We start from the raw sequence: 23,420 nt of genomic DNA, 5'->3' as shown, positions 1-23,420 counted from the left end.
AGTCACTGTCGCAATGTAAGAAAGGCGGCAGCCAATTTACGCACAGCAAGCTCCCACAAACAGCAATGTGATAATGACCAGATAATCTGTTTTTGTTATGTTGATTGAGGGATAAATATTGGCCAGGACACCGGGGATAACTCCCCTGCTCTTCTTCGAAAAAGTGGCATGGGATCTTTCACATCCAACTGAGAGCAGACGGGGCCTCGGTTTAACGTCTCATCTGAAAGTTACTGTGTATTAAGTGTCTTCTGTAATGTGTTGCATTGCGATCAGTGGCCAGATTCTAGAATGTATTTTTCTCCAGGTCTCCAACAGATGCTGACTCGTGCTGGGGTACAGTTACAGAAGTGCTGGTTTCTGTGCTGTATCTCAGCCGTTCTTCATTCAGTAAGTCTGGACAACGAATGAATGCAGGATAACCAACCATGAGGGTTTATCGCAGTACGAGTCCATTCCTATCCTGACTTAATATCAGCTGTGCTTATTTCCCAGCAGGAGTCAATGATCGAGAGGAAACCCTCCCCCTAGCCAATGGAGGTCAATTATAGTGTCTCTATCATTGCCTCCGCACCAAAGATCAAGCCTCGAACTTTCTGCAATGCTTAGCACTGCAGTATAATTAGCGTGTATGCGCCTAGGAAGGAATCATATCAATGATAGAAACATAGAAAATAGGTGCAGGAGTAGACCATTCGGCCCTTCGAGCCTGCACCACCATTCAATAAGATCATGGCTGATCATGCAACTTCAGTACCCCTTTCTTGCTTTCACTCCATAGCCCTTGATCCCTTTAGTCGTAAGGGCCACATCTAACTCCCTTTTGAATATATCTAACGAACTGGCCTCAACAACTTTCTGCGGTAGGGAATTCCGCAGGTTCACAATTCTCTGAGTGAAGAAGTTTCTCCTCATCTCAGTCCTAAATGGCTTACCCCTTACCCTTAGACTGTGACCCCTGGTTCTGGACTTCCCCAACATCGGGAACATTCTTCCTGCATCTAACCTGTCCAATCCCGTCAGAATTTTATATGTTTCTATGAGATCCCCTCTCATTCATCTAAATTCCAGTGAGTATAAGCCGAGTCGATCCAGTCTTTCTTCATATGATACAGCACAGGAGGCCATTTGGCCCATCATGCCTGTAGCTCTTCAGAAGAGCTATCCAATGAGTGTCACTCCCATGCTCTTTCCTCATAGCCTTGCAAATGGTATACTTTTATAGAAAGGGTGGAATGAAAAGAAATAAAAGGCTTAGGAACATGGACACAGTAGGCCATTTCGCCCCCTTGAGCCTGTTCCGCCACTAACTATCTAACTCCATATACCTGCCTTTGCCCCGTATCCCTTAATACTTCTGGTTAACAAAAATCTATCAATCTCAGATTTAAAATTAACAATTGACCCAGCATCAATTACCATTTGCGGAAGAGAGTTCCAAACTTCTACCACCCTTTGTGTGTAGAAGTGTTTCCTAATTTCACTCCTGGCTCTAATTTTAAACCCCTACTCCCAAGCTTAAGAGAATGCATCAACTTTATTTCCTTTTTAAGAACCAATACTTAACCGAAGATGCGGCTTTAATGGATTTCACTGCGGCCTGAAACACCTTCTTGGGCAGCCTGAGATTGGTGGTTCCACTGTCCACGATGCTCTTGTCGTAGTTGTACTGCAGAAAATCACACGGTCAAACAGGACAGAGACAATGAGTTTCAAGCCGAACACTTAATGAGTGATGTGCAGCCATACAAGTGGTACACAGACATTGTCCAGACCCTGACAATAAGTGACTACCTTTTACTCAATCTCAGCTGTTATGTTGTATATAATTTACACAAAACGTTATCATCTCTTCTTGTCAATTAACAGTATTTTATTTTATTGAGTAAATTCAGTGTCACAATGAGATTGCAGTGAGTTCCTGCACAATGCTGGGTGTGTTTGTGTGTGGAGAACGTGTTGCAGTGTGTGGGGTAGTTGGTGTGGTGTGTGATATGGCTCAGTGTGTGGTTCAGTGTGAGCGCGCGCGCGCGGTGCGGCTCTGTGCGCGGTAGGTTCAGTGTGTGGGGTGCGGTTCAGTGTTCGGTGCGTGGTAGTTGGGGAAATCTCACCTCCTTACAGTCCAGATTCAGGTCCTGTCCATTGATCTCAATCTTTACTATAATGACCTCATAGTACCACTCCTTCCTGATTGGTGTGAACCAGATGTTGCCCAGATACAGGGAAGAGTCAACTCCACCTATTATCTACAACATGGTGGGGAGAAAGTGAAAAAGAGTCAAGGGTATTCAATAAAGCCATCCCTTCCCTCAGCAACACACCAACATTTTGTACTTAAACATATCGGTTCCTATCTGCGGTTATTACTTGTGGCTACTTCATAAACTTTATTATCCATGGTTCATATTGAGTAACGCACCATCTCTCTTACTGAGCCATACGTGGGGACAGAAGGAGGCCTTCAGCCCCTTGAGCTTGTTCCGCCATTCAATTAGATCCTAGCTGATCTATATCTTAACTGCATCTACTTCATGCAGACCAGATGGTCCCGCGTCCCATGGCGTGTTCTGCGTATTGGGTTAGCTGATCTCAAGCCAGGCAGCAGAAGGGGGAAGACGATTGGCTTTGGCCTGTTCTGGTTGGCGAACAAAATGAGTGTTGCCACTCTTGGTCGCCAGACAGTAGGTCCTGCGCAGATGCCTGATGGGAGCACTGACCTCCCTCCAATCACTAATAATCTCGACGTACACATTGAGTGGCCCAATTGGGCAAGGTAATGGATGAGGGCAGCTGGCAACTGCGAGACTCTACCCCAGTTGGAGTCACTTCCTTTTCAGGAAAGGAAGGAAGAACGAGAGAGGACGCCTCCCGATAGTGGTTTGAATGGGTCACATTCTGAAGTGTTTTGCTTGACGGGTGCTAATGAACATAAGGAAGAGGAGCATTACTCGGCCATTTGGCCCCCCGAGCCTGCTCCACCATTCAATACGATAATGGCTGATCATGGGCTCAGCTCCACTTCCCTGCCCGCTCCCCATAACCCGTATGAGAATCCCTCACGGAGAGGGAAGGGAAGGCACTGACCTTGGGCAGAGAGCGGAAGCCGTGTGTGGAGATGTTCCGCACCCGTTCACCCAGCAATGGTGTGCGGTTCAAGGAAACCAGCAGGTGGGGAGCAGCAGACAGTAAAATTAACAACTCCTGTGGAAGAGTCACGTTCGAAATGCTAACCTGCCCTTTTTCTGTCAGATGCCGACTGATTTCATTTTGGATTACCTGCAATCAACTTTTTATCCCCCCTTTTTAGCCCACAAATCAGACTTGTATATTTGATTTGTGCAATGCAGAGTATGGGGTGGGTCAAAGTCCTGGAACTCCCTCCCTAACAGCACTGTGGGAGCACCTTCACCACACGGACTGCAGCGGTTCAAGATGGCGGCTCACCACCACCTTCTCAAGGGGCAATTAGGGATGGGCAATAAATGCCGGCTTTGCCAGCGACACCCACATCCCAGGAACGACTAAAGAAAAAAGTTGGAGGCAGTACTCGCATAAAGTAATGGAAATTCAGAAAGATATGCCAAACACAAATGTTCTTGTCGACCAGGTACAAGACAGACAGAAACGTCTGTTTTCAGTACATTTCGCCTGAGTTTCAGATTTTGTTTCTGCAATTGTTTCACTGACGTGAGTCCGCCTCTTGTCGGGGAAGCCTGGGCGGTTGCCAATCTAGGTTAATGGTGGAGGAATAAGGAATCATAGTATCACAGAAATTTACAGCACGGGAGGAGCCCATTTCGGCCCATTGTGTCCACGCCAGCCGACAAAGAGCTATCCAGCCTAATCCCACTTTCCAGCTCTTGGTCCGTAGTCCTGTAGGTTACGGGACTTCAAGTGCACATCCAAGTACTTTTTAAATGTGGTGAGGGTTTCTGCCTCTACCACCCTTTCAGGCAGTGAGTTCCAGACCCCCATCATTTCCCCTCAAATCCCCTCTAAACCTCCTACCGACTACTTTAAATCTGTGGCTCCTGGTTGTTGACCCCTCTGCTAAGGGAAATAGGTCCGTCCTATCCACTCTATCCAGGCCTCTCATAAATTTAGACACCTCAATAAGATTGTGGAGTTTCCCTGAACCACTGATCACAGGCGCACTGAATTGTTAGCGTGTCTGAACACTGAAGGTGCGAGGGGGAGGGTTGAGGCAGTGGGATGGGGGGAAGGAGGGGGGTTGGGGAGAGGAGTGGGAAGGGGGGAGTGGGGGGAAGGGAGTGAGTAGAGGGGAGTGGGAAGGGGGGAGTGGGGGGAAGGGAGTGAGTAGAGGGGAGTGGGAAGGGGGGAGTGGGGGGAAGGGAGTGAGTAGGGGGGGGCGTGAGGGCTGGGGTGGGGGGGGCAGAGTGGGGGGTTACACTCACCATGCTCCCTCCCACAGATGAGGCAGAGTCCGTGTCGTTCAACGAGAAGCCCGCTCCGCACAGCTGCAGCGAGAAGATATTGGGGACCTGGGTCTGTTTCACCAGTGAGTCGAAGAAAGGTTCCAAGGTTTCATCGGGCTGTGGAGAGATTAATCGGGGGGTGGGGGAGCGGGGCGGCGGACAAAGTCAGGAGGTGAACAATGTCCCAAGAGCAAAAACATTCTTCATATAAAAAAAAAATTAATAGCAGCCAAAGTAATCTTCCGACCGTGCAAATTGGAACATTGAAGATTTCTGGGATAAATCAATGAATCCCAAATAGTGGTTGGAACATATGAAGGAACATTTGTGTCAGCTGTGGCTCAGAGGGCAGCCCTCTCGTATCTGAGTCAGAACGTTGTGGGTTCAAGTCAGAGACTTGAGCACATACATCTAGGCTGACACTCCCAGTGCAGTGCTGAGGGAGCGCTGCACTGACGGAGGTGCCGCCTTTCGGATGAGACGTTAAACCAAGGCCCCGTCTGCTCTCGGGCAGACGTAAACGATGCCATTGCACTATTTCGAAGAAGAGCAGAGGAGTTATCCCCGGTGTCCTGGCCAAGATTACCTGGTCATTATCACATTGCTGTTTTTGGGATCTTGCTTGTGCGCACATTGGCTGCCGCGTTTTCTACATTACAACAGTGACTATACTTCAAAAGTATATCATTAGCCATAAAGCATTTGAGACGTCCGGTGGTCGTGAAAGGTGCTCGTGAAATCTAAGTATTTCTTTCTAACATCAGAACAGAAGGAGGCCATTCAGCCCCTCCAGTCTGTTCCACCATTTGGTTAGATCACAGCTGACATGCGTCTTCACTTCATCTACCCACCTTGGTTCTGTGGCCCTTAATTGATGATACATGTGATTACAGAGCATCCAGAACTGGCATTAACCAACTCGAGATTTAAAAAAGGACACGACTGCTGCCAACGAACCGGAGGCAGACTGCGCATGCGCACTGCCGGTTTGACACGGGAGCGGGGTTGTTTAAAACAAATATATATAAATGCTTGGAGGGAGCGGGCTGTGAGGTAAACGGCAGTCAAAGATATTGTGTGGAAAAGAAAATAAGCTTCCAGTTCCAGATTAATGCGCAGTACGCTTCTGCGTTGCTTCCGGTCGTTGGCAGTAGTCTCTCCGTTTATATAAAAAATGGCACAAATACAGTCTTAAACAAGCAAAGATCAGTAGATCTTTCTACATCTGCAACACATGAGGAGAGGAGTACCGGGCATGGTCGGTGGAAGGAAAGGAACGTTGACTGACTGGGTCGGTAAAATAATCATCAGTGGGGCACACGAGTTTGATGACTCGTCTGTTTTGAACAGTTTGAATGCTCACCCTGCAGGGGGCAGAGAGGAGAGCATATATCCCTTGTACCCCGTGCAGATGCCCCCAGTGCCCCTGCCCGAAGCGTCTAGGCTGGGGCAAGATATACCTGGCTGCTTAGAATCCGGACAAAAGTTTACACATTAGGCTCTCGAGAATCTTTACAGTGCTGGTCATTTTTAATTCCAAATCCGAGGGAGGAACATTTAGGCAACGCATTCCAGGCTCGACATTCAATGAAGACCAGAGTTCCCCAGTCATCTCCCCGAATCCCCATAACCACCACCTTTCCTTCCCCTTCCCCCCCCCCAGCCCCCAACCACCCTCCCACCTTACCCCCCCATCACCTCCCCAAATGCCCCCCTCCACCACCTTCCCATCACCCCCCCCCAACCACTTCCCCAAATCCTCCCAACCACCTCCCCACCCCCAACCATCTCCCCAAATCCCCCAACTACTCTCCCCCACCTCACCCCTCCATCACCTCCCCAAATCCCCCCCCCTCAACCACCTCCCCCCCACCCCCCAAACACCTTCCCAAATCCATCCCCCCCCCCCCCCCAAACACCTTCCCAAAACCCCCCACCCAAATCCACTGCCTCCCCCCCCAACCCCCCTCCCCAAATCCCCGGCCCACACAGAGGAGGTACTTGACGCATCATACCTGTGTCAGCTCTCTGAATGACGTGTCCATGGTTCCATTCCCCTTATACTTTCAAATGTTTCTTTTTCAAATATTTTATCAGTGTCCTTTCCAAAGTTATTCTGAATGCTGCTATCCCTTACTGTTCCTAGTAGGACATTCCATGTTTTAACAATTCTCTGCATAAAGAAAATTCCTCCGAAACTCTCCCTTCATTCTTTAGGCGATGATCTCAAATTCATACAAATTTCTCCATGTTTTCTCTGACATTATAATCCTTCCTAAAGCAGGGCATCCAGAACTGGTCCCCATTCCCTATTCCAGCTACACTCTAACCAATGTGTCGGATTCTGCTCCCAGTGTCCCTGGATCCCATATGCAATCTGGTGCTATTACATCATTGCGTTTGAGAATACGTCAAGATTTGTCATCGACTTTTGCTGTTCACAATGACTTTGCCGTTTTAAATATGGCTACTCAAACAGAAATGAGGAAGTTTCTGAGAGCAGGTGTATAAGAATTTGGAGCAGGAGTAGGCCATGAGGCCCCTCGAGCCCCCTGCTCCGCCATAGTGTGATCACTATCTCCTGCATAACAATGCCTGAGCAGAGAGTTTTCGAATGGTAATAAGAAACCGTTAGAAGGGAATATCATATTCTGGAGCAGCTGTAGTAACACTAGACGTGTTGCAAGAAATAGTAACACAACTGCGAAAATATATACGCTAACAAAATCATTGCAAGAAAAAAGGTAATTTAATCCCGCAAATCATCATCAACGTAGAATCAAATTTGGAAATGATATAAATGATCAATATGAGCATTGTGGGTTGAGGTTCCTTTCTGTGTTATTCTTAGTGTGATCTCGAACTCATTTGCATTGACCTGTTTCAAATAAACTCAGGCTCATCTTGCATGCAAATCTGGAGCACAAAATTGCTCTTAAATACTCTGGGATGCATGTCCGAACTCGTACCAAGTCCCACTCACCCATCACTCCTGTACTCGCTGACCTACATTGGCTCCCGTTTAAGCAACGCCTCAATTTCAAAATTCTCATCCTTATTTTCAAATCCCTCCATGGCCTCCCCTTCCCCCCCCCCCCCCCATCTCTAATCTCCTCCAGCCCCACAACCCCTTGAGATATCTACGTTCCTCTAATTCTGCCCTCTTGAGCATCCCTGATTATAAATGCTCAACCACTGGTGGCTGTGCCTTCTGTTGCCTGGGCCCCAAGCTCTGGAACTCTCTCCCTAAACCTCTCGGCCTCTATACCTCATTCAAAATGTTCCTTAAAACCTACCTCTTTGACCAAGCTTTTGGTCACCTGCCCTATTTTCTCCTTATTTGGCTCGGTGTCAATTTTTTTGCCTTATAATACTCTGTGTAGCGCCTTGGGACGTTTCACTAGGTTAAAGCTGATATATATATATAGAAGTTGTTGTTGTTGTTGAGATGGGTAAACTCACCCTGAATGCCATAAGGGTGACAGAGAAAACATTTAAGATAAATGAGTTAGTGGCTATATTAAAATAGCATGAACAGAAACTTTACACAGTGTACAGGAATTTAAACCCTCGGGTGTTAAAAACACATTATTTAGATAAAAGGCAGAAGAACAATGAGCAAAGAAGCTGACTGAGTCTATAGGGTATAAATAGAATGCTAGATGCTAGATTTATACCTCGGGCTATAATCGTTTTGTTACTATGAAAATATAAAGATAGAGACAGTGTACTGTTAGAACATAAGAACATAAGAAAACAGAAGCAGGAGTAGGCCATATGGCCCCTCAAGCCTGCTCCGCCATTTAATACGATCATGGCTGATCTGATCATGGACTCGGGTCCACTTCCCTGCCCGCTCCCCATAACCCCTTATTCCCTTATCAGTTTAGAAACTGTCTATATCGGTCTTAAATTTATTCAATGTCCCAGCTTACACAGATTTAAAACCCTCTGAGAGAAGAAATTCCTCCTCATCTCAGTTTTAAATGGGCGGCCCCTTATTCTAAGATTATGCCCCCTAGTTCTAGGCTCCTCTATCGGTGGAAACATCCTTTCTGCATCCACCTTGTCAAGCCCTCTCTTGATAGCAATGTGTTGCTGTGATTCTCAGTTTGATTGTTGACTTCAAAGGAACGTCTGCGACATTAAAGACTGCCTCGGCATGAATCCAGCTCCACTATAGTTCTGGCTTCAGATTCGCATTCTATGGGTACACTAAAAATTTTCATCAACATCACAAAGGAAATCATGTTTGACAAATTTGCTGAAGTTCCATGAGGATGTAACGAGCAGGGTGGATAAGGGGGAACCAGTGGATGTGGTGTATTTGGATTTCCAGAAGGCATTCAATAAGGTGCCACATAAGAGGTTACTACATAAGATAAAAGTTCACGGGGTTGGGGGTAATATATTAGCATGAATAAAGGATTGGCTAACTAACAGAAAACAGAGCGTAGGAATAAATGGGTCATTTTCCAGTTGGCAAATATTAACTAGTGGGGTGCCACAGGGATCGGTGCTGGGGCCTCAACTATTTACAAACTATGTTAATATGTTCTTATGTTCTTATAATGACTTAGATGAAGGGACTGAGTGTAATGTAACCAAGTTTGCTGACGATACAAAGATGGGTGGGAAAGCAAATTGTGAGGAGGACACAAAAAATCTGCAAAGGGATAGAGATAGGCTAAGTGAGTGGGCAAAAATTTGGCAGATAGAGTATAATGTGGGAAAATGTGAGGTTATCCAATTTGGCAGAAAAAATAGGAAAGCAAATTCTAATTTAAATGGAGAAAAATTACAAAGTGCTGCAGTACAGAGGGACCTGGGGGTCCTTGTACATGAAACAGAAAATGTGAGTATGCAGGTACAGCAAGTAATCAGGAAGGCAAATGGAATGTTGGCCTTTATTACAAGGTGGGTAGAGTATAAAAACAGAGAAGTCCTGCTACAACTGTACAGGGTATTGGTGAGGCCACATCTGGAGTACTGCGTTTTGGTCTCCGTCTTTAAGGAAAGATATACTTGCATTGGAGGCTGTTCAGAGAAGGTTCACTAGGTTGATTCCAGAGATGAGGGGGCTGACTAATGAAGATAGGTTGAGTAGGTTGGGCCTATACTCATTGGAGTTCAGAAGAATGAGAGGTGATCTTAACGAAATACATAAGATAATGAGGGGGCTCGACAAGGTGGATGCAGAGAGGATATTTCCACTCATGGGGGAAACTAAAACTAGGGGACATAGTCTTAGAATAAGGGGCTGCCATTTAAAACTAAGATGAGGAGGAATTTCTTTTCTGAGGGTTGTAAATCTATGGAATTCTCTGCCTCAGAGAGCTGTGGCGGCTGGGTTATTGAATATATTTAAGGGGGAGATAGACAGATTTTTGAGTGATAAGGGAGTAAAGGGTTAAGGGGAGATGGCAGGAAAGTGGAGCTGAGTCCATGATCAGATCATCCATGATCTTAAATGGCGGAGCAGGCTCGAGGGGCCAACTCCTGCTCCTATTTCTTGTGTTCTTATTACATTGTCACGGTTTTCTCATCCAAAATGCCTTTTTTTTAAATTCATTCTTGGGATGTGGGTGTCGCTGGCAAGGCATTTATTGCCCATCCCCTAACTGCCCTTGAGAAGGTGGTGGTGAGCCGCCTTCTTGAACCGCTGCAGTCCGTGTGGTGAAGGTGCTCCCACAGTGCTGTTTGGGAGCGAGTTCCAGGATGTTGACCTAGCGACGATGAAGGAACGGCCGATATACTTCCGAGTCAGGATGGTGTGTGACTTGGAGGGGAACTTGGAGGTGATGGTGCTCCCATGCACTTGGCACCATTGTGATCTTCTAGGTGGTAGAGATCACGGGTTTGTGAGGTGCTGTCGAAGAAGATTTGGCGAGTTGCTGCAGTGCATCTTGTAGCTGTGACTCATCAAGCAGTGTAAGAAATAACATGCTGAGACAAGGGATTTAATCCTCAGCATTTGGCTGTATTTTCACTATGTCTAAATATTATTCATCCTGTAAGCTAATCTAACTGAAGGTGTACATGGTCTTTCCCAGGAGTCGGTTTTCGGACCACTGCTTTTCTTGATATATATTAATAACTTGGATGTGGGTGTACCGGGCACAATTTCAAAATTTGAAGATGACACAAAATTTGGAAGTATAGTGAACAGTGAGGAGGATAGTGGTACACTCATAATAAAGGATGAAATTGAGTACTGTGTACAATGAGCAAGTGTGACCTTAGCTCCTTTAATAAGACTCCAGAGTGCAGGTACCTCATGGGTGGCCTGGTTATATACTGTGCTCCCAAGGGATGCTGGGATCCCTTGGGACTCCAACAGGTAGGCCCTCTGGTGGTGGTGTAATTCAGGTTACAAGGGGGTAAATACATAAGATAGTGATAGACTTCAGAAAGACATAGTCAGGCTGGTGAAATGGATGGACATGTGGTAGATGAAATTTAATGCAGAAAAGTGTGAATTGATGCATTTTGGAAGAAAAATTGAGGAGAGGCAATATTGACTAAATGGTACAATCCTAAAAGGGGTGCACGAACAGAGAGACTTGGGGGTATGTGTGCACAAATCGGTGAAGGTTGAGAAAGCGGTTAAAAAAGCTTACGGGATCCTGGGCTGCTTCAGTGGAGATACAGAGTACAGAAGTGTGGAAATTATGATGAACCTGTACAAAACATTGGTTCGGCCCCAGTTGGAGCATCATGTCCAATTCCGGGCACCGCACTTTGGGAAGGATGTGAAGGCCTTGGAGAAGGTTCAGAAAAGATTTACAAGAATGGTTCCAGCAATGAGGGATTTCAGTTACGTGGATAGAGACGAGAAGCTGGGGTTGTTCTCCTTGGAGCAGAGAAGGTTGAGACGTGATTTGGTAGAGGTGCTCAAAATCACGAGGAGTCTGGGCATCCGTGTCAGGCATCCACTGCTCTACCGGGAAAATCTTCCTTCACTTCTTTATTCTCAACTGAGGCTTGTTCATTTTCACTGCACAAAACCTAACTAAAATAACCTGTTTATATCTACATACTGTATACATTCTGTTCTGACCAAGGGTCGTCAGACCCGAAACGTTAACTCTGTTTTTCTCTCCATGGATGCTGCCTGTCCCGCTGAGTATTTCCAGCATTTTCTGTTTTTATTTCAGGTTCCAGCCTCCGCAGTGTTTGGCTTTAGTACAATGTATACATTCACTGCAAACAGCAGGCGGCTGCGTCACTGCTGTGTACTAAGCTAACACACCAGAGGAGTAATGACCGTGAAATCATCGCAGTGAGTGTATCGATAAAGGGTTTGAAAATGATCAAGTGCTTCATGTAGATAAATGTGTCTGAATCCATGGCGAGGGATGGCACCCTGGATTCAGGGACATCCCTGTCCCTTCCAGGGCCTCGCCACTCAATGTAGGCTGCGAATGTCCTTGGGTTGGGGTCAATATGAATTCAGTGCCTAATGGACATGAAATGGACAACAGAAAATGATCTTCAATGAGACACGCATGGATGATGTAGTTAATGGAAATGGAGCGGTGGAGATGAATACTAAAAAGTTATTCATTATTGCGATCCTCCAGAACTTAACATTTTAAAATTCTCCTCCTCGTTTTCAAATCCTTCCATGGCCTTGCCCCTCCCTATCTCTGTAATCTCCACCAGCCCCACAACCCCCCGAGATGTCTGCGCTCCTCTAATTCTGCCCTCTTGAGCATCCTTGATTATAATCGCTCAACCATCGGTGGCTGTGCCTTCTGTTGCCTGGGCCCTAAGCTCTGGAACCTCCCGGCCCCTCTCTCCTCCTTTAAGACTTAAGTTTGTGTTTCTTACTCTCCCTCCCTCAGTGTCAGCCGTGGCTCAGTGGGCAGCACCCTCGCCTCTGAGTCAAAAGTTTGTGGGTTCCACTCCCACTCCAGAGATTTGAGCACAAAAATCTCGGCTGATACACCAGTGCAGTGCTGAGGGAGCGATGCACTGTCGGAGCTGCCGTCTTTCAGATAAGACGTTAAACCAAGGCCCTGTCTGCTCTCGCAAGTGGACGTAAAGGATCCCATGGCACTATTTTGAAGAAGAGCAGAGGAGTTATCCCCGGTGTCCTGGCCAATATTTATCCCTCAACATAACAAAAACAGATTATCTAGTCATTATCACATTGCCGTTTGTGGGAGCTTGCTGTGCGCAAATTGGCTGCCGTGTTTACCACATTACAACAATGACTGCACTTCAGTTTGTGTTTCTTTTTCTCTCTCTCTCTCTCTCTCTCTCTCTCTCTCTCTCCCCCACTTTGTTTCTCTCTCCCAGTTCGTGTTTCTCTCTCTCTCGCTCGCTCGCTCTCTCTCTCTCTCCCAGTTTGTGTTTCTTTCTCTCTCTCTCTTTCTCTCTCTCCCCCACTTTGTTTCTCTCTCTCGCTCTCTCTCCTAGTTCGTGTTACTCTCTATCTCGCTCTCTCTCTCTCTCTCTCTCCCAGTTTGTGTTTCTTTCTCTCTCTCTCTCTCTCTCTCTCTCCCCCACTTTGTTTTTCTCTCTCGCTCTCTCTCCCAGTTCGTGTTACTCTCTCTCTCTCTCTCGCTCTCTCTCCCAGTTCGTGTTACTCTCTCTCTCTCTCTCTCTCTCGCTCTCTCTCCCAGTTCGTGTTACTCTCTCTCTCTCTCTCCCAGTTTGTGTTTCTTTCTCTCAGGACTCATGGAGACCCCAGGCATTTATATTTGGCCCCGATGCCATCATCGTCACAACCCTACTTTTATCGCTCCTCTGGCGACAGCTCTGGAACTCCCTCCCTAAACCATCTTGTGTCTCTACCTCTTGCTCCTTAAAACCTCCCTCTTTGACCAAGCTTCTGGTCACCTGTCCTAATATCTCAATATGTGGCTCAGTGTCAAATATTGTTTGACAACGTTCCTGTGAAGCACCATGGGACCTTTTACTATGTTAAAGGCGCTATATAAATGCAAGTTATTGTTGAATACAAGAACAACGATAAAAATCCCAACCAATCCAGCTCACTTCAACAACAACAACAACTTCTATTCATATAGCGCATTTAACGTCCCAAGGGGCTTCACAGGAGTATTATAAGATTAAAAATTTTAAAATTTGACACCGAGCTGCATATGGAGATTAGGGCAGGTGACCAAAAGCTTGGTCAAAGAGGTAGGTTTTGAGGAACGTCTTGAATGGGGAAAGAGAGGCGGAGAGGTTTAGGGAGGGAATTCCAGAGCTTGGGGCCTAGGCAACAGAAGGCACGGCCACCGATGGTTGAGCGATTATAATCAGGGATGCTCAAGAGGGCAGAATTAGAAGAGCGCAGACATCTCGGGAGGGGGGGGTTGTGGGGCTGGAGGAGATTACAGAGATAGGGAGGGGGGCAAGCCATGGAGGGATTTGAAAACAAGGATGAGAATTTTGAAATGGAGGCGTTGCTTAACCGGGAACCAATGTAGGTCAGCGAGCACAGGGGGTGTTGAGTGAGCGGGACTTGGTGCGAGTTAGGACACGGGCTGCCGAGTTTTGGATCACCTCTGGTTTACGTACTTCAAGATCTATTTCAGAGCTAATCTAACCACTGCTGAAAATAATTTTTCTACTGCGATCCCGGCACTCCTTTCTCAATTATGAATCGGTTTAATTCTCTGAATTCTTCACCTGAGTACTGTGCTATTAGTCTGCTCTATAAATTGAATCTAAGCCTAAAGCAGTTTCTGCTCTTTGAAAGAGCAATAAGCCGTAATTAAAACGATTAAAATTTTAGCGATATGTTGCCCAGTCCCTGATTGAATAATCTTTTAAAATGAAGTTTTACAGCAGTTCTTTTTTAAAGTAACCTATTTTATTGACCAAACTTCTCTTTCATATTATCAGGATGTCAGAATCAGAATTCCAGCTGGGCTACCCCTCTAATACACCAACATTAAGAGAAACTGGTTCAGAAATTGATTCCAGCGCAGGACTACTAAGGATAATAATTCCTGTGAATTTTTCGGTTAAGAAGGAGTTTGTTCATCCACATCTGTTGCATGCAATGCCTTTACATTGTGGTGTCAGCTGTGGCTCAGTGGGTAACATCTCTCGCCTCTGAGTCAGAGGGTTGTGGGTTTAAGTCCCACTCCAGAGACATGAGAACACAAATCTAGGCTGACGCTCCCAGTGCAGTGCTGAGGGAGTGCTGCACTGTCGGAGGTGCCGTCTTTCAGATGAGACGTTAAATCGAGGTCCTGTCTGCTTTCCATGGCACTATTTCAAAGAAGAGCAGGGGAGTTCTCCCTGGTGTCCTGGCCAATATTTATCCCTCAATCAACATCACTAAAACAGACTATCGGGTCATTATCACATTGCTGTTTGTAGGAGCTTGCTGTGCACAAATTGGCTGCCGCGTTTCCTACATTACAACAGTGACTACACTCCAAAAGTACTTCATTGGCTGTAAAGCACTTTGAGACGTCTGGTGGTCGTGAAAGGCGCTATATAAATGCAAGTGGTTTTTTTTTACATTTGCCTTGTGGCTTCTTTAGCTTATAATCTGCTCTCCCGTACTGGCTTTGCACAAAACCGCTTTCTCCATCCACCGTATTGATTCTCTTCATTACTCCAGGAATTGGATGTTGTTCACCTTAATCTTTTTCTAATGAGGACAGATTTACTTCGCCACTGTTAAAATTTCAATGATCTAAAACCTGGAACCTTTATTCCTGTTCTTTGTCCTCTTCTGTATCAAGAATAAGCAACGCTCCAGTACTTTACACAGTGTCACTATTATTTGCTTGAGTTTTATGTGACACACACAGATAAGATACAATCCTTCAGTGAGTAATGCTGAAACACCGCCAGTTGATTGCAATCGATGGGTGACACCGTTAATGGTAATTTAACAGTAAATCCTTCAATTCTTTGTTCTTCAATGGGATGCTACCATTAGCTTTAAAAACATTATTACAAGTAGACCTGCTATGCTCTCTTTCTCCAGAGGTGGCGCTCTCTCCGCCTGTTACAACAAACACAGCCATAAACCATCCCACCGTCTCCAACTAAATGTGACAAAAGCCATGGGAGATGCATGAGTAGACCCAATATTGTTTGCTATACATGGTGACAACACTTTCAATGTTTCCAATTCTGGCTGCCATGTTTCCCACATTACAACAGTGACTACACTCCAAAAGTACTTCACTGGCTGTAAAGCACTTTGGAACGTTCGGTGGTTGTTGAAGGGCGTTGTAAAAGTCTTTCTTGTTACCTTTCACATTCCCTTAAACTCTGGAATTCCCTCCCTAAACCCCTCTGCCTCACTACCTCTCCCTCCTCCTTCAAGGCACTCCTTTAAACCTACCTCTTTAACTTAGTCCCTGTCCCAGTTGCTCGTTATGTGGCTCGGTGTCAAATTTTGTTTCTTTGACGCTTCTGTGAATCGCTTTGGGACATTTTACTATGTTAAAGGTGCTATATAAATGCAAGTTATTGTTGAACTGGGACACTAATGTCCTTCAGGGAAGCAGACCTGCCATCCTTACCCTGTCTGGCCTATATGTGACTCGTTGAACTGCAATTGTTTCCTCCAAATATCTATTCCGCACACACAAGAACACAGCAACTCAGGATTCCAAAAGAAATAGGAGCAGGAGTCGGCCATATGGCCCCTTGAGCCTGCTCCGCCATTCAAAAAGATGATGGCTGATCCGATCTGATCTTGATCTCAACTCCACTTTCCTGCCTGTTCCCCATAACGCTCGACTTCTCTATAGTTCAAGAATCTGTCTATCTCCGCCTTGAATATATTCAATGACCCAGCCTCCACAGCTCTCTGGGGAGAGAATTCCAAAGATTCACAACCCTCTGAGAGAAGAAATTCCTCCTCAACTCCGTCTTAAATGGGCGGCCCCTTATTAAGAACAATGTAGCATTAGGGACAATCTTATACATAACTACATATAACTTATTATATGTAACCCGGTTCTGCTTCCTATTAGAGATGCAAACCCCACATACATAGGATATACGGCACAGAAACAGGCCATTCGGCCCAACCAGTCCATGCCGGCGTTTATGCTCCACTCGAGCCTCCTCCCGTCTTTCCTCATCTAAATCTATCAGCATAACCCTCTATTCCCTTCTCCCCCATATACTTGTCCAGACTCCCCTTAAATGCATCGATACTATTCACTTCAACCACTCCCTGTGGCAGCGAGTTCCACATTCTCACCACTCTCTGGGTAAAGAAGTTTCTTCTGAATTGACTGTCTGATTTCTTGCTGACTATCTTATATTGATGGCCTCTGATTTATGCTCTCCCCACAAGTGGAAACACTCTCTCTGTGTCCACTTTATCAAAACCTTTCATAACTTTAAAGACCTCTATTAGGTCACCCCTCAGTCTTTTCTTTTCAAGAGACAAGAGACCCAGTCTGCTCATCCTTTCCTGATAGGTATACCCTCGCATTTCTGGTATTATACATGGTAGGTTTCTATGGACTCATTAGACAGGACATCCTCATCCATTGGCTACTGTCATATGTCCCATCTTAGACTAGGCTCCTCCCAATTTCAATGATACCAGGACCTGAGCAGTGCCCTTTTGGAATGGGCACCAAGGAATGAAAAAAAGGAAGACTTGCATTTATATAGCACCTTTCACAACCTCAGGTCATCACAAAGTGCTTTACAGTTCTTTTGATGTGTAGTCTCTGTTGTAACATGGGAAACGCAGCAGCCAATTTGCGCACAGCAAGCTCCCACAAACAGCAACGTGATAACGACCAGATAATCTGTTTTAATGATAATTGATGGGTAAATATTTACCAGGACACTTGGGATAACTCCCCTGTTCTTCCTTCAAATAGTGCCATGGGATCTTTTAAGTCCACCTGAGAGAGTCCACCTGAGGGGCCTCGGTTTAACGTCTCATCTGAAAGACGGCACTTCCGACAGTGCAGCACTCCCTCAGCACTGCACTGGACTGTCAGCCTAGATTGTGTGCTCAAGTCCCTGGAGTGGGACTTGAATCCACAACCTTCTGACTCAGAGGCGAGAGTGTTGCCCACTGAGCCATAGCTGAGACACATGGCTGGGCAAGGGGGGTCGTCATCAGTCTATTGTTTAAAAAAAAAGATTAGGGTACCCTTGCCCTGTACATCCTACCTAGTGCCCCTTGCCCCATGTCCTGTACCAGATTCCCCCACACCAGGAAAGTGCTCCGTAGGCGGCCAGCTTGCTCTCAATGGTTGTTGGCTCCCAATAGCCCAGTCCTGGCTCTCCCGGACTTTCACGATCGGCATATCAGTAAATTCTGAAAATAGGCTGACCTCGCTCTATCTGGTGAGGCTCGGCCATTTGTGTGCAGGTACTCATAATTCCTCCCTGGCCTAGCAATCGCCTCGTATTATCTGCTCCCATGTGGACAATTTTACTTCAGCAAAATATACCCCCCTTCGCCTTCCACTGTTAGATCTGGATTCTGAAACCAAGTCCATTTAGATGGCTATATGCACATTTGGAGAAAGCGGGGGTGGTGGGGGCAGGGAAAAAAGGTTTATGAATTTTTAAGGGGTATGGTAGTATAGTGCTTATAATCCAGAGACGTGAGTTCAAAATCCCACCACGGCAGCTGTGGGAATTTAAATTCAATGAATTATATAAATCTGGAATTAAAAAGCTAGTTTCAGTAATGGTGACCATGAAACTAACGGATTGTCGGGAAAAACCCATCTGGTTCACTAATGCCCTTTAAGGGAAGGAAATCTGCCGCCCTTACCCGGTCTGGCCTACATGTGACTCCAGACCCACAGCGATGTGGTTGACTCTTAACTGCCCTCTGAAATGACCCAGCAAGCCGCTCGATCGTACCAAACAGTTTCGACAAAGTCAGCACTGTGGGAGCACCTTCACCACACGGACTGCAGCGGTTCAAGAAGGCGGCTCACCACCACCTTCTCAAGGGGCAATTAGAATGGGCAATAAATGCCGGCCTTGCCAGCGACGCCCACATCCCAGGAATTAATAAAAACATTGATTTGGATCCTCTGTATGGTGGTTGGTTGGAATGTCCTTGATTGGCCTTTGAACCTGAGTCTAACACTGCCTCCTCACACACTAATTTTTGTAGTTTCAGTATCTCTTCTATCTCTACTTATCATCCTATGTCGCTTTGTAATGATAATGATCACTGCCCATGTTAGTGGCGAAGTCGAAATAACTTGATTAGGTTTCATTAAGGTGGGTTTCACCTACGTTAAGGAGAATGGGTAATAAAAGCTATGTTCATTTGTTTTCAACATCCTAATCCTGAGGGAAGAAACTAAGGACGCAAGATATTCTAGGGAAAGTGGTAACTCTCCAAATCAAACAGAGCTGTCAACAACAGGGAAATGTAAAGGTTAATATTTATGAGAAGAGTGATACAGACAGCCAACTGATTTAAACACAAGAAGCCATGTGTTGTTCAAATTCTCGAGCCAATGTGAATCATTCCTAATGAGTGATGCTTGGTGAGCCTGATTTGAAGTGTCAGATACTATTGACTATTCCTGCAGAAGATTTGATTACTTTTCACACACACACACACACACACACACACACACACACATACACACACGAGGCAAGTGCCTCACCTCCTGACTCCCCAAAGCCTTTCCACCATCTACAAGGCACAAGTCAGGAATGTGATGGAATACTCTCCACTTGCCTGGATAAGTGCAAGTCCAACAACACTTAAGAAGCTCAATACCATCCAGGACAAAGCAGTACACTTGATTCTCATCCACCACCATAGACATTCACTCCCTCCACCACCGGCGCACCGTGGCTGCAGTGTGCACCATCGACAAGATGCATTGCAGCAACTCGCCAAGGCTTCTTCGGCAGCACCTCCCAAATCCACCACTCAGAAGGACAAGGGCAGCAGGCGCATGGGAACACCATCACCTCCAAGTTTCCCTCCAAATCACACACCATCCTGACTTGGAAGTATATCGGCTGTTCCTTCATCATCGATGGGTCAAAATCCTGGAACTCCCTCCATAACAGCACTGTGGGAGTACCTTCACCACACGGACTGCAGCGGTCAGAGGGGATCTCATAGAAACATATAAAATTCTGACGGGTTTAGACAGGTTAGATGCAGGAAGAATGTTCCCGATGTTGGGGAAGTCCAGAACCAGGGGTCACAGTCTAAGGATAAGGGGGAAGCCATTTAGGACCGAGATGAGGAGAAATCTTTTCACCCAGAGAGTGGTGAACCTGTGGAATTCTCTATCACAGAAAGTTGTGGAGTCCAGTTTGTTGGATATATTCAAGAGGGAGTTGGATGTGGCCCTTACGGCTAAAGGGATCAAGGGGTATGGAGAGAAGGCGGGAGTGGGGTACTGAAGTTGCATGATCAGCCATAATCTTATTGAATGGTGGTGCAGGCTCAAAGGGCCGAATGGCCTGCTCCTGCACCTATTTTCTATGGTTCAAGAAGATGGCTCACCATCACCTTCTCGAGGGCAATTGGGGATGGGCAATAAATGCCGGCCTTGCCAGCGACGCCCACATCCCATAATGATTAAGAAAAAACACACACGCTAGAAATTATGAAACTCTGTAGTCTCCAGTACATTCCAATCAATCTTTTGGGACAGATACTCCAGCCCCACTTCTCCTCAGCTCAATCCCTACGTGCTGCTTAAAGTTATGTAAATTGGGAGATTTGATTTGTATTCTATAAATGAAGTTTACGCTATTATCATTTTATTAGCAAAGCAGCTAATTCCTAGGAACTGGATTAATAGGTTTTGCATCCCTACAAGATTAATTATTAGCAAGTCATGAAGGCATTGTATGTTTTTAAATCAAATCTTACTTCTCTGTACCAAGGATTATAATCTTCTGCGTATTTTTTTTCTTCCTGTTAATATTTTTTTCCTTTCCTTTCCTGAAGCTGCTGCCTTTTTCTGGGGTGGCGTTCCAGAGGCACACGCGTACTCCTTCAGTACCTCCTTCAAGTCCTCATTCCTTATGTTGTGAGGCTGGACATAAAATGGCAGCGGGCTATTCGCCATGGACAGGCAGCACAACCGGAGCCCTGTCCTATCCTAATCCATCACATGCACACTTTCCAGATGGAAGAGGTTACCAATCCTGATCACGCTCTGGCCATTCCAGGGTACTGAAGGAGTGCTGCACTGTCTGAGGTGCCGTATTTTGGATGAGGCTTGAAACCGAGGCCCTGCTGCTGCTCTCAGGTAAAAGGCGTAAAGGAATCCATGGCACCATTGGAAGAAGAGCAAGGGAGTTCTCCCCGGTGTCTTCATCTGCCCAGGCCCCAAGCTCTGGAACCCCCCCACCCCCAAACCTCTCTGCCTCTCTTTCCTCCTTCAAGATGCTCGTTAACACCTACCTCTTTGACCAAGCTTTTGCTCATCTGCCGTAATTTATTTTGATGTGGCTCGGTGTCAAATATTTGTCGTGTAACACTCCTGTGAAGTGCCTTGGGATGTTTTACTGCCTTAAAGGTGCTATATAAATACAAGTTGTTGTTGTTGTTGTGTCACGGCCGATATTTATCCCTCAACCAACATCACTGAAACACAAGATCTGGTCATTATCACATTGCTGTTTGGGGGAGCTTGCTGTGCGCAAAATTGACTGCCGCGTTTCCCACATTACAGCAGTGACAATAATTCAGATGTACTCAAATGGCTGTGACGAGCTGAGGTGGTGAAAGGTGCTATATAAACGCACGTCTGTCTTTTTTTTCTCGATCACCACTCCCACAGCAATCAGCTGACACAGCGCAGGCTGCAGATGAAAGCTGGTCCTCTCCCGTTGCCAGCAGTAGGTACGGATCAGTCAGACACCAGGCAGTGCAGCCAGGGAGCGAGCTGTGCCATTGCTTTTTGCAGAAAGACAATTTCTCATGTTGATTTTTTTTTTAAACAAAAGCTACTGGGGTCCATGGGAAAAACTTGACTAAGCGAGATCAAAAAATTAGAAATGTATTTTTCAATGGCTATGTGTCCTCCGGTGCTCATGGTGAATTGATCTATAAATAACATGGAATAATGACTGGTTGGCAGTGATTAATAAACTGTAATCTAATTGAAAGGATTCAGATGACATTATAAATGGTCAGAATCACTAGCGAATGACGTAGTAAGTGCTGAGGGAGCGCTGCACTGTCGGAGGTGCCGTCTTTTGGATGAGATGTTAAACTGAGGCCCCGTCTGCCCTCTCAGGTGGACCTAAATGATCCCACGGCACTATTTTGAAGAAGTGCAGGGGAATTATCCCCGGTGTCCTGGGTCAATATTCAGGAGCGCCAGGGAACCCACGCAGCTGGCTTTTCAATGCAAAAACCGCACATGCCCGTTATTTCGAATGGGCTGTGTGGCACCGATAATAATTACAAGGAACATTGCTCCTGAGGATGCATACATTTCTCAACCAACAGGTTGCATCATAATGTTAAAAAAAACTTGCATTTATATAGCGCCTTTCATGACCGCTGGACGTCTCAAAGCGCTTTACAGCCAATGAAGCACTTTTGGAGTGTAGTCACTGTTGTAATGTGGGCAGCCAATTGATGCACAGCAAGCTCCCACAAACAGCAACGTGATAATGACCAGATAATCTGTTTTAGTGATCTTGATTGAGGGATAAATATTGACCCAGGACACCGGGGATAATTTCCCTGCACTTCTTCAAAATAGTGCCGTGGGATCTTTTACGTCCACCTGAGAGGGCAGACGGGGCCTCGGTTTAACATCTCATCCAAAAGACGGCACCTCCGACAGTGCAGCGCTCCCTCAGCACTGCACTGGGAGTGTCAGCCTAGATTTATGTGCTCCGAGTGGGAACTTGCACCCACAACCTTCTGACTCAGAGGCGAGTGCTACCCACTGAGCCACGGCTGACACAACCCAAGGATTGTAGGTTCGGATAAAGGGACACAGAATTACAAAATATTAGACGGTATTTACAGCACGGAAACAGGCCATTTGGCCCAACAGGTCCGTGCCGGTGTTTATACTCCACACGAGCCTCCGCCCATCCCTCTTCATCTAAATCCATTAATTAACCTTGCATTCCCTTCTCCCTCGTGTGTTTCTAGTGTCCCCTTAAATGCATCCAAGCTATTCGCCTCAACTACTCCTGTGGTAGCAGGTTCCACAGTCCAACCACTCCCTGGGCAGAGAAGATAATCCTGAATTCCCTATTGGATTTCTAACAAACCAAAGGCTTTACCCCGGGAATGGTCAATGCCAGAACAAAGACAAAAGCGATGGAATGATTCAAGAAACAGTTCGATGCTGTGATGGGGGTGGATGTGTCGGCCCTTTTGTTTTATTCGTTCACGGGATGTGGCCGTCGCTGGCAAGGCCGGCATTTATTGCCCATCCCTAATTGCCCCTTGAGAAGGTGGTGGTGAGCCGCCTTCCTGAACCGCTGCAGTCCGTGTGGTGAAGGTGCTGCCACAGTGCTGTTAGGGAGGGAGTTCCAGCATTTTGACCCGGCTCAAATCTTTATATAAATCTTTGCAGGTGGCAGGACAAGTTGATAAAAACAGTTAATAAACCATGGACTTGTTAAGAGAGAAAGAGTACTAAAGCAAAGAGGTTATGCTGAACCATTATAAATCACTGGTTAAGCCTCAGCTGCATTATATTGGACACCAAACTAAAGGAATGATGTCAAGACCTTGAACATAAATAGGAGCAGGATTCGGCCATTTGGCCCCTCGAGCCTACTCCGCCATTCAGTAAGATCATGGAACATCGGGGGCCGCCCTGACCTGTGTGAGAACACCGCAGGTCGGGGCTATAAATAGAGCTGGAGCACCGGGCCCTGGAACATCATGGGCGAAGGTGCGACGAATGAGGGTACGGGACCCAGAAGAGGCGAGGGCCCAGGGGCAGCACTGGCCCAGCCCACACTGCGATATGTGTGCGCACTAGGTCCGTGCAGCAGATCAGGTCTCCAGTTGTCCTGGTTCAACCCTTGCCACTGGATAAA

The 23,420-nt window shown here is 46.2% G+C and overlaps 1 protein-coding gene across 1 annotated transcript in view; it reads right to left on the bottom strand.

Moving 5' to 3' along the window:
- bace1 (beta-secretase 1) overlaps positions 1 to 23,420 on the bottom strand; it is a 130,745-nt gene that overhangs the window by 19,435 nt on the left and 87,890 nt on the right. The window contains exons 4-6 of the mRNA XM_070894484.1: positions 4,416 to 4,553; positions 2,112 to 2,246; positions 1,568 to 1,669 (exon numbers count right to left, since the gene is read on the bottom strand). Coding sequence (XP_070750585.1) covers positions 1,568 to 1,669; positions 2,112 to 2,246; positions 4,416 to 4,553 — 375 coding nt within the window. The remainder of the gene's footprint in view (positions 1 to 1,567; positions 1,670 to 2,111; positions 2,247 to 4,415; positions 4,554 to 23,420) is intronic.

The sequence above is a fragment of the Pristiophorus japonicus genome, chromosome 11, assembly GCF_044704955.1.
Source record: "Pristiophorus japonicus isolate sPriJap1 chromosome 11, sPriJap1.hap1, whole genome shotgun sequence".
NCBI classification, from domain to species: Eukaryota; Metazoa; Chordata; class Chondrichthyes; family Pristiophoridae; genus Pristiophorus; species Pristiophorus japonicus.
Note: the sequence above shows the minus strand (reverse complement) of the source record. Positions and strands in the feature narration are given on the sequence as shown.